This window comes from Dromiciops gliroides, chromosome 4 (genome assembly GCF_019393635.1).
Source record: "Dromiciops gliroides isolate mDroGli1 chromosome 4, mDroGli1.pri, whole genome shotgun sequence".
Taxonomy (NCBI): Eukaryota; Metazoa; Chordata; class Mammalia; order Microbiotheria; family Microbiotheriidae; genus Dromiciops; species Dromiciops gliroides.
In genome coordinates, this window is record NC_057864.1 from 130,578,670 (window position 1) to 130,591,079 (window position 12,410).

Consider the following 12,410-nt stretch of genomic DNA (forward strand, 5'->3'; position numbering starts at 1 on the left):
GTCTTATTTTAATTTGAAAAAACCAGAACAGTAGTGATTGAAGGATGCTTTATAAAGAAACAAATATATAGATTCATCTAGATCTACCAGCAAGATCAATTAAGTGTCTTTTAAAAGTTCCATCCCAGTCCCAATATTTTTCTTCAAAAGGTACAGTGTCTCATATTAAATAGTGATTTCAGTAGCCCCACTGCACTGCAAATCAGAATACCTGAGGTTTAAGTACCAATTCAGTCCCTAACTTCCTATTTTACTTTAAATGTCAGTTTTCTCATCTGTAAATTAAAGAGGCTGAATGAAAATGATCCTTTCCAAATCTGCAGTGTTATAAGTCTGTTAAAGTGAGCCTTTTAATGCTAAAAATACCACCATGTTGTTTTGATGAGAGGCAGAGTGTTAAGATAGAAAGCGGACTGAATTTGGAGTTAAAAGGCCTAGCTTGTATCCAGGTCATCTGGTATTTTACTAAGTTCGGCAAGACCCAGAGACGACTAGGCTATGGTTTTCTCATCTCTAAAATAAGGTGGGGCTGGTCCCTATATTATCCTGAAAATTTTCCTCCAGCTCCAAAAGACAACATTTCTAAAAAATACAAGAAAACAATTTATTTACACAGTAATTGCCCACTGGATCACTGGTTTCCTTCAAGTCTCAACTCAAACACCAATTTCTGCATGAAGTCTTCCCAGTTCCACAAGTTACTAGTCCTTTCCCCCATGGTTACTGTATAAATGTTTTTATGTGTTTTATAAATAACTAAATAAGTGCTAGTCTCCTTTGTTAATGAATGTGTGCTCCTAGAGGGCAGGAACTACTGCTCTTTTATCTCTATCTCTAGTCCTAAGTAAATTGCCAGGCACCCCAGGTGCTTAATAAATATTTATTTCCCTATTGTTGCTAAACTAACAGAAAACAGGAAAAAAAGTGGATGAAAATTTTATGTTAGGGGGCTTTTCCTTATGTATCTAAAATACTAGTCCTTGAGAAAACCAAGTTCAATTAGATAAGTAAGAAGAATTAGATGGATAACATCAAAAGGGAAACTTCTTGGTACAGTTTCAAGGACTGAGGATTAGGAAGGGGCAGCTAGGTGGCACAATGGATAAAGCACCGGCCCTGGAGTCAGGAGGACCTGAGTTCAAATTCTGCTTCAGATACTTGATGCATATTAGCTGTGTGACCCTGGGCAAGTCATTTAACCCTCATTGTCCCACCAAAAAAAAAAAGAGGATTAATGGCAGTAGTTATTTTCATTATTATGAGTATTTTCATAAGACAACACATATAAGGGAGTGGTGGCCTGGCCAGAGGCCAGGCAGGGAGATCAATCGATCTACAAGTATTTATTAAGATAAGCCAGGCAACAGAAAGTTTTCTGGGGGTTTTTTAAGCCTTCACACCCTGGCTCCTACTACCTTCCCAGTCTTTTTACATTTTACTCCCCACCACTTACCCTATGATCCAGAGACAGTGGCCTATTTCCTGTCTCTCAATTCCATGTATTTCACTGGCTATCCCACCTACTGGAATGCCACCGTTCCTCACTTCCTCCCTCTCAGGAATTCCTTCAACCTCAAATCCTACCTTTTACAAGAGAGGTCTTTTCTGATTCCTCACACCCAGAGCCTTCCCTCTGAGATTAGTTTCATTTACACTGGGTATATCTTGTTTGTATGTTGTCTCCCTCATTAAAACTTGAGCTCCTTGAGGGCAAGGACGGGGTTTTTGCCTTTCTTTGTATCCCAAGAGCTTAGCACAGAGTCTGGTACATAGTAAGAGCTTAATAAATGTTTGCTGACTATCTGTAGGTACTGCCAATATAAATACCAAGAATGAAACAATTCCTACTCTTAACGAGCTTACATCCTACAAAAAAATGTCATAGTGGACAAATGGTAGAGGTACCAGCTAGATAGATGGATTTTCACCAATCAGAATAGCATGACTCAAATTAGTTCCAAAGCTGAATAGCTTAGCACATCCAAAGCATGGTTTCTGACCGTCTTTTTTGAGAGTAGCAGTAGCAACAGCAGAGCAGCACGTCAAGGTGAAGCATAGTTGGGATGCCCAAGTACCCTAGATAAAATGTGTTCTAACAGAATAACATCCCTTTCACTCAAAAAGCAACAAAATTTCCTCAACCCTGAAGGCAAAACTGCCCTGTCATTCTATTCTGGAATCTCTTAGTCTCACAGTCTCTTTGTCTAACATTCTTAGTCTCTCTTTCTCTTATATTAACTGCCTAAAACAGATGAGACCAATGAAGAACAAAGATTACAGAACCAAAAGAACACTTTACAAAATGACCACAATGATATAAGAAAAAGCAATGCTGAGAGATATCAGAACTCTTACCAATACAATTACTAATCTTAACTCTGAAGAATTGACAGAAAAACAGCACAAGTGGCACAGGTGCAGAATGAAGCATGCATTATTAGACATAACCAACATACAACTTGTTTTGATTACAAGGAAGATGGAAAGGGAGAAGGCACTGCAAAGTAAGTGATGCCGCCCGCGCGCGCCCCCCCCCCCCCCATATTGAAGCATCAGTAGATTTTCTTCTTCGAGATAGCGAGTCATATACCAACCAGAGTCACCACTATCATGCCCAGAGTCTGATTTTAAACCTCCAGGTACTGGAATCCACCAAACCCAGAGTTCCCCCAAATGGCTAAGGAGTTTTAGGCTGACAAAAATACTCTTGGGTGGTTCTTACCAAACCTGGCCCTGAAAAAACAAAAACAAAAACAAGGAATCACCTCCCTTTTGATAGGTGGGATGCAGGAAGAACTGTAAACACAGAATGTTAAATACACTGTCCAACCCAGTTAGTGGGCCAGTAAGTCTTATTTACTTGCTTCCTCTGTTATAACGGAGGCCTCCTCTTCTAGAGGGGAAGGGAGTATTAAAAATTGACTAAAGTAAAAATGAAAGATATTAATATGACTTTTTTCAAAAGGGTAGTAAGTCAAGTCTGCTACAGGTGTGAGGCTGTTTGGCACGGTTGCCTTGTTGGTTTATTCTGCTTAAATAATTTTTTGTTGTTGTTTCAAGAAGAATTCAAGAAGGATGTCTATGGAGCAAAAATGAAAGGCAATAATAAAACTATTAAAATCAAAATAAAAGAACTTCAAATTATTAATACCACATGAAAGACTTCAAATCACTAATTAAAAAAGAAATGCAAACCAAAACAACCCTGACATTTCACCTCACACTCAGCAAAGTGGAAAATATGACCAAAAAATGGAACTAATCAATGATGAAGGATTTATGGGATAGGCAAATTAATACACTGATGGAGCTATGAATCACTACAACCTTTTAGCAAGATGATTTGAAATTATGCAAATAAGGCAACTAAAAATGTTCATTTCCTTTGACTAAAGGATCCCACTAGGTTTATACCCCAAGGAGGTTATTCATAAGAAAAAAGTCCCTATGTACACCAAAATAGCAGTACTTTTTGTAATAGCAAAAAATTGGAAACAAAGTAAATGCCCATCAATGTAATGGAATATTACTGTGCTGTAAGAAGGGGCAAATATGATACAGAAAAACATGGAAAGAGCTACATGAACTGATGCAATGAAGTAAGCAGACAAGTAAACAATATATAAAATAACTACAAAAATGTAACAAACCATAAAACAATCAACAGTAGATGTTGCAAAATTACAAAAAATAAGCATGGCTCTAAAGGAGAAATATGAGACCCTACCCCCTCATCTATTTCACCTTTTACAATCTGGTCCACCAGTATGGTACATTGCATATATTTTCTGACTTTTTTGGATGTACTGATCAGTTTTTTTTCTTCTTTTCCTTTTTTTCCCCAATTTTAAAAAATATAATTTGTTATATTGGGTAGCTCACTGGGAGGGGAAGGAGGGAGGATGCTGGAGAAATTTTTATATTAAAAAATGCATGAATAACAATTATTTCTTAAAACAAAATAATCAAATAAAATCTGTTACCAAATACAAATTCACAATAATCAAGAAATGCTGGTAGGATTAGCTACATATGATCTTTTAAAACCAGGTGTTTAAAAAGCTTTCTAAATATTCAACTCAATAACAATTCAACAAATATCTTTTAAGTACCTACTATGTATAAAGCACTGTACTAGATGGCAGGGATACAGAGACACAAACAAAACTGTCTCTATCCCCAAGGAGCATATATCTACTGGGGAGGACACAATACATATACAACTAAGTATAACTCCCACTCATGGACTACACCCCAAATTTGCACTCACACTTGAGGATTGGTTCTCTCAGAAGGCACCTGACTAAACCTGAGACCTTATAAGGCTATACTTCTAACAGTGTAGCTTCTGAGCTCTCACCAGTATGTTTCTCCTCAACAAATTGTCAGTAAACTTGGTTACTTTTAGTAAGAACATTTTCTATGATAGTATAAACAAAAACAATTGGCATAAAATATTCCTTGGAAAAGCATGGGGTATATACTCTGCCACAAATACATATATATCTATGGGAAGACAATATAATATTGTGAGGCGTACATGTAGGGAACACGTGACCAAAGAGTAACAAATTCTGATAATAAAAGTCCTTTTCCCCTCCATAGAGGTCTCATTTCCTTTGGTGTGGATCTCTGGTAAGCTCCTAAGATTTTCTCCGTTTTTGAGTCCATAGGAAGTACTTTGCTCTGCGATGGTGGGGTCACACTCCCTAAAGCTATCTCTTTCTTTGAGTAATCATCTTTACATATATATGTCTGTCCTCCCATGTGTCCCATCTGATACAGATGCTTCTGCTGCCATCAGCCACTGATATTCTAGGGCAAAGGTTCTTAATCTGGGGTACCCTAGGGGAAAAAGTGTGTCTGTGAACAGTTTTCAGGAGGGCTATGAGCCTGGAAAAAAATTAGATCTTTATTTTCACTAATCTTTGTTTTTCTTATAATCCTATATATTTTATTTGACACGTTTAAAAATATTCTAAGGGGTCCATAGGCTTCATCAGACTATCAAAGGGGTCTATGACACAAAAAAGATTAAGAACCTCTTTTCTAGGGCCACTGCAGCCACCACCTCCGAGGGCCTTTGGATTTTTCAAAACTCATAAGATTACTATGAATCATGGACACATCTACCAAGGGATACTTGTACACCTAAGATTGGGGAAAAAACATGCAAAAAAGAAGCAGTCAGGGGCAGCTAGGTGGCACAGTGGATAGAGCACCGGCCCTGGAGTCAGGAGTACCTGAGTTCAAATCCGGCCTCAGACACTTAACACTTACTAGCTGTGTGACCCTGGGCAAGTCACTTACCCCCAATTGCCTCACTAAAAAAAAAAAAAAAAAAAAAAAGAAGCAGTCAGCCCTATGCTCAGGGCCACAAGAAATCTGGGTGAAGAGCACCCACTCCCTTTCTCACCTGACTTTTTGGACCAACATAAAATAGTCCATATGCTTCAGGGCCAGAAAGAAAGAGAACCTCTAAAGTCCAGCAACTTGCTTTTATATAACCCCTAGCTCTTCCTGTTCAACAAACAGCCAATTAGATTAAGGGTACTCAATCATTACATAATGCAAACCAGTAGCTCACAAATGGCAGGAAATAGGCTTCCCCAAGACTCTATGCAGTCAACTAGAACTATGTAAGGAACATGCTACAAGGAATGGTCCCAGTAGGCCAGTTCACCCAAATTACATAAGTATAATAAAAAGAAAATTGAACAGGGAGAGAATATCTATTGGAATCAAGGAATGCTTCACCAAGGAAGTAGCACCTGATTTGAGCCTTGTAGGAAAGATAAAGATTCTGTGAGGTGAAGAAGAGGAAGAAATACTTTCCAGACATGAAAAATGACTTGTATCGTGGATCCATGGAGTCAGGCAAAAGAATGTTTAGTTCAAGTACTCTCATTGGGCTAGAATGTAGATCATAAGAGAAGCAGTAAATAAGGCTGGAAAGGTACATGAAAGTCAGATTGTAGAGGGATTTAAATGCAAAGGTAAGTAATCTTCATTTTATCACAGAGACACTGGGGAGCCACTAAGGATTTTCCTGTCTAAGTCCAGATCTACAGGAATATGACTTTGGCAGCTTTGACTTTGGATGGGTTGGACAGGGAAGCAGCAGTCCACAGAAGAGGTGCTGAAGACCTGAACTAGGGCAGTTGTCTAGGTAAAGAGATTAAAGGTCAGATACCAATAGATGCTGTCACTAAACAATCACAAAATTTAACAATTGATCGGATTATATGACAGAAATTGATGCCCTCAACAGAAACAGGTAAGTGATAATCTTTTTCTTAAATATGTACTTAATTGGAAATACTGCAAAAGTTTTGCTCATTATTATAAAGTGGGGGAGGGTGGAATTGTTTTAACTCACTTCTAGATTCCTTTTTGACAATTGTAACTGAGAACTTGAAAGAAATTCTGTAATTATTCCATATCAATTGAAAACTCTGGAATGATTAGTAAAAAGTCTGCTCAAAAAAAAAATTAAGAATGATCAGGAACAGAAGGAGGGAAGTGTAAAGAATACTAAAAAAGATATAGACGCTTCCAATCAAGGCCATTACTCCTCACTTAATTCACCTACCATTAAAAGCTGGATATAAACTTTAAAGTATTGCAACAAAAAGAAAAATCTGAAAACAAAAAAATGGTATATTTCATCATATACTATAGTATTAAAGTATATTATTTACATAGAATATGTTAGTAATTAAATAGAATAATTATATCAACCATAAAATAATCCTGTTACTTTGAAAGTTACATGTAGTATCAAGAAAAAAAAATCAAGGCTACAGAAATTAAAAAAACTTATCTGTAGTTTTATGTTTGTTTCATCAAATATTAATATCTTATGCTCATTTATAGTAGGAAAATCAGAAAAGAATTCCCCAAAATTCCCACTTTCCATTTCTAAGTACCATGTTCATAAATTAATAAGCAAAAGTCTTTAAAGAAATTAGTTTACGGTATAAAAATTATTTCTATTTCTACAACTATAATTACTGTAAATACGTTCTTAAGAGTTCTGTAGAAACCAAAATTCAGATAAACAAACAAGGCGGCAAGGGTCTAACTATATTAAATTTCAACTCCTTAAAATGAAAACAAGTAAGTTTAAACAAAGGGCGATTTATGTCCTTGTAATACTTCTACTTCTTGATACACTTCTCATTTTTTAATTCTCTAGTCTGCTAGACTGCTTCCTCCCTGAGGCCATCAGCAACACCCGTAATGAATGTTTAAGGGCAAACAACATACAGTATTTGAAATACTCTACTCTTTCCCACAGACAGTTCCGGTTGCTATAATCAATATGCCAACATAACAACTGTTGTAAAACTAGGTGACAGATATAAATCTGAAAGGTGTTAGAGAAGTCATCTAGTTCAATCACTTCACTTTACTGATAATGAAAGAGTCCTAGTGAGGTTAAATGACTTGTCCAAGGTCAGAAAGATCAGTTAGCATCAAAAGGCAGAACTTGAACCTCAATCCTCTGAGTCCAAAACTGACACTCTTTCCACTGTGCCACCCAAACAAGCACTTGAGTGAGGCAAAGTCAAGATCCTGAGCATATTCTTTAACGGTTCTACTTATTTTCACTCATAATCTAGCTTCCACAATGTTATAATATGTAGTACTATCACCCACATAAAAATACAAGAGCCACCTGAATTCTAGGCTGCTTCATCATCCCATAATAACCAATAATTTTGCATTATATGCTGCATATTTGTACTCTGTGTAACATACTTAAAACTACAGGTTTCCTATAGCACACTTTGAAAATTCTAAAAAAAAAAAAATTCAAAGCAAGTAATCAATGAAGAAGGGCATTTTTAAATACACTACCATCTGTCACTTTAATTTAAGCATCTAGTCTATCTCATGGTGGATATTTCTAAAAATGTATATATTAAATTCTGGACAATTCCCAACTTAGAAAATATTTAGTGCCCCAGCACTTAAGACAATGCTTATAGTGTAGTAGAGATTAAATAAATGTTTGCTGACAGCTATTATTAGTCACCAACATCTACATTTACAAAATAAATCAACCAATAGATATTTATTATAAAACAAAAAGCAGAAAGCAGTAATTTCAAAATTCCAAACTTCTTAAATAACTAAAATACAGTATAGTATTAGTGCTGTAACTAAGCCTTCTGTCACCTTATCAACCACTATTTTCTAAGAGTAACTCCTCCCCACCCCCTTCTACAACTTTGTGTACAACACAAATTCCCTCTTATTTAATATTGAGCAAACACTAAATAGCCTAAAAAAATAGCTTTAACAAAAGAATTTCCCTAAGAATTCTGATAATTTCTTCCAAAATACACCACAAGGATCTAAAGAAAACATCCATTTCTATAATATCAAACAGAATGAGATTTTTTTTTAAAGGTGGAAGAGTGAGGATCACTACTGAAAATCATTTTATATTTTAAAAATTATCAACTTTTTGGACATCAGTATTTACTAGAGATATTTTAAATCACATGATTTTTCTCTTAAACGTGATTTCATTTTACATACAAATGAAATTCAATCAATTATATTTAATAGAAAACCTATTAAAATTCTTCTAAAATATAAAAGAACAGCATGATCCAAAGTGGGATATGCCACCATTAGTATTCAATTTAAACATTTAAAATAGAATATGAACTTTAATCATTATAAGGCAATAGGTAATGGCTCAATGCTTAAATTATTTCGATTGTTTTTTAATCACACCTTTAAAATTATCTTTGACATATTTTTTTTTCCATTTTGCACATGGGAAGGGGGGGAGATGGTGATATTAAATGACTTGTTTAAGATCACAAAGTTAGCATCACTTTAGAAACACCTTATGAGGTTCCAAGACCACTTTTATAAAAGGACCTTTAAGTCCTGAAATGATTTCTCACTCTACAATAATACCTACATATTTTTTCATTTCTTTTTCATATTATTTTCTAATTCAAGCTTCAATCTCTTTAATTAAACTTGAACATAATTAAAAGAAAAATTAGAAATGTTTTTAAATTACTAGACTTGTAAAATGCCCATTAAAAAAGACAACTAAGAAAGTGAATATATAAAAAGTTATGTCTGTCTTGAGATGTCATTTAATAAAGAGTCCAGATAACTATATAGAATTACCCTTCACAAATTTCTACATTTAACCTACTTCATGACATCAAGGTGTTGGCCACAACTTGAAAAAATATGAAATTGATTAAATGCAAGCATACCTCAATTGTTTAGTTAGAAAACTAATAATTATTGAGTGCATTTCAAATTTTTAAAGCCATAAGATGACTTACCATAAATTAAATCTTTATATATGGAAATGTGAATTCTATTAATTTAATACCATGTACAACACTATCAGCATTCTAAAAATATGAAAAAATGTTTTCAGTCCAGTGTTCTTCAAATGCTTAAGTAGCTAAAAAAACCTAGATGATGCTGAATGTTTTTCTACTTGTAGTCTGTTAAAGCTAAAGAATAATTCATTGATTTTATACTACTTATTTCCTAAATGGGAAAAATATTTTTAACATGGAACCAATATTTTAAAAGCACATTTAATCAAAATGAAGTGATAAGTTTTATAGCATAAAAGTCACATGAAACACTAGTTCTCATCATCCATGTGTGAATACCTTCTTAGTTAGTTATATTTAGAAGAATAAAGAATCTAACCAGTTCAATCAAGATACCAAGCATCCCTTCCCAATTCCAATCACAGAATTCTAAACACATGCTATGTTGATCAAATGAGTTTTTTTTAAATACACACATTAATTTCCCCTTTATTCATTTCATGTACTCTTATACAGATTAATTTTAAATCCTCTGCCAAGTCTGTAGAGCAGTGCTAACCTAATGTTAAAGCAGTTATTTTAAATCCAATTTTACAATGATTTGAAATATATCATGCATTTATAATAATTTTTTCAACTGCTATCAGTACTTTTCAATTTCATATCTACCATGAACTTCACTGAAATACGCATGAAAGGCCTTTAGGACAGGAGTTATTTTTTGCCTTCAGAGAATTCATCCATCATCTCTTCCTACTGACCTGGAAATGTAAACTCTACATGGGCTAGGCCTTAAAATTCAGACAATTTTGTGGCACTGAATCGCACCTGAAAAGCCATTTAACTAACGAGAAAATGTTCAACCTTGAAAACTATGTTACTCTCTTAATCGAAGTATAAAATACATATGCCTGCAAATTAAAAACACAATACATTCAGGAAAACCCTATCAGAGCATTTTCCCACTAAAAAAAAAAAAAAGAACATCAGTTAGTAAAAGAAATTCATGCAGACTTACCCCACTCCAGGTACTCAACAATATTTTTCTCTCTTCTCAGTGGGGAATTATTACATTCATCATAAAGGCAGATGAGTATATCCAGCAATGTCTCCACACTGAAGCACTGCCCATTGGTCTGAGCTGGCCCATCCAAAATAAACTGCTCCAGCTGCCTCAAACGCACCTCTCCAGACATGGTTGCTTCAATTTGTGTTGGTCGTCCTTTCAATTATTAGTCGTATTTTAATGACTCGAACCTAACTTTTAAACATACGGTTGTTTTTGTTGGCCTTTTTTTTTTTTTTAAAGAAACCAGTAGTAATTTAAATGACTCAGTGCAGTCCCGGTGCTGAATTAAAAGCCAACACGGTTAACAACCTCACTTAGCTGAAGCCTGTTCAATTTCTCATACACATTTTTTAATGGGGAAAAGTTACCCAAAATATATATATACACATATATTTTACTGCATTTGGGGAGAGGGGAATACATATAATTTTATATTTAAATAACAAAATAATTATTATAATAAAGTAAACAACCAAATAGCCAACACCTCTTTAAAAAAAAAATTCTTCTCCTTCATTCAAAATTCAACTCATGCAACATAATCCTGAAATTAATCCCGTTGCATCATTAAAGAATAAAGCCCGATTTGCATCAGCAATTCACTTCTTGGGGGGTAGATAGAAAAAAAGTAGGAAGAAAACAAAATGTGTAACCAGAGGGAGGGGGAACCCCAAATCCTGCTGCAAATTCCCCCCACCACTTGGATAATGCATCAGTGGCCAATTTCTTCAGAGGCGGAGGTGGGGGGCTAGGGTGGAGGTCTCTGGAGCAGCCCCTCCACAGAGCACAGCCAAGTCTCTTTCCTCCCAAAGTCGTCTTTCCGCCCCCCCTAGGGCTTTGCAGTCATTCCTATTTCCGTGAGGTTCCCAATAAAACTCTTCATTTTTCTGCCCCCACTTCTCCTCGGGGGCTGGTGGAGCTGGAGGGAGAGCGAGGAGGGAGGGGGGTGGCGATCGATCCACCCCCGGCTCCCACGGCAGAGGGCTAACTAACCCCACTGACAAACCCCCTCCATGGCTGTCAGTCAAGCCGGCTGTCTGTGTGTCCGTCCGTAGGAGCGCCGAGGTCGTGGTCTTAGGTCTCTGGGCTCCCCGCCGCCACCGCCGGCCACCGACTCCCCTTCTTCTTCTTCCTCCTCCTCCTCCTCTTCCCTGTCCCCTCGGGGCCGTTTCCGAGGCTCCCAAGGCCCCCGACTGACGCGCGGACAGACGGAGGGACAGACGGCCGGCCGGAAGGGAGCGAGGGAGGGAAGGCTGGGGGCTTTTCCGAATTCAGAGGACCGAGGCGGTGGCTCCGGAGGCGGCTGCTGAGGCGGCTTCTCTCCCCTCTTCACGCCCCAGAGTTAAGGGCATCTTTCTGGGGGGAGTGGGGAAGGGAGGTAGCTCAAGCGGAGAAGGAAAAGGAGGAGGAGGAGGAGGAGGGGTTGAGGTTGGGGCCGCCGCCGCCGCTGCTGGCCCTGCTGATGCAGCTGCTGCTGATGCCGCTGCTGCCGCCGCCGCCGCCGCCGCCGCTGGTGTGAGGAGGGGGGCGGGGAGCTGAGGCCGCCGCCGCGCGAGCTCGCTCCCGACCACTCCCTTCCTTTCCCCCTCCTCCCCCGCCCTTCTTCCTTCTCTCGCGCTCGCGCCCCTTCTCCGAGGCTCGCTCCGCTCCGGCTTTTCCTCCTCCTCCTCCCCCTCCCAATCAGCACCACACACCGGCGGTGGCGGGCGCGGAGTCCAGATCCAACATGGCGGCAGCCGCCACACACCCCAGCCCCCCCCACCCTTTCCCCCTCCGCCCCCTCCCTCCCCGCCGGCCTCTAGTCGGTCCCAATCCCGCGGGCGCGCGGGCGATCGGAGCCGTGGGCACGCGCCGCTGCGGAGCGGAGGGCACAGAGAGTGACGGGTGCGCGAGTTTGCAGGGAGGGAGGGGGCTGAGGAGTTGGATTGGGCTGGGGACCGAGGGGGTGGGGGGGAAGGAGGTTCGGTGATGCTGCGGCAACTCCAGCGCGGAATGCAGGGATACGGGAGGAC

General features: G+C 38.4%; 1 protein-coding gene across 23 annotated transcripts in view; it reads right to left on the reverse strand.

Annotated features, from left to right (window-relative positions):
• Positions 1-11,871, reverse strand: part of CDC42BPA (CDC42 binding protein kinase alpha) — a 351,215-nt gene extending 339,344 nt beyond the window's left edge. For 15 of the 23 annotated variants that reach the window (XM_044004678.1, XM_044004682.1, XM_044004674.1 and 12 more), the window contains exon 1: positions 10,348-11,870. In XM_044004678.1, the coding sequence (XP_043860613.1) occupies positions 10,348-10,525 (178 nt within the window). In that variant the 5' untranslated portion in view covers positions 10,526-11,870. Of the gene's footprint in view, positions 1-10,347 lie in introns of all 23 variants that reach the window. The other 8 variants (XM_044004691.1, XM_044004683.1, XM_044004690.1 and 5 more) reach the window with 3 other exon arrangements.
• Between the last annotated feature and the right edge of the window lie 539 nt (positions 11,872-12,410).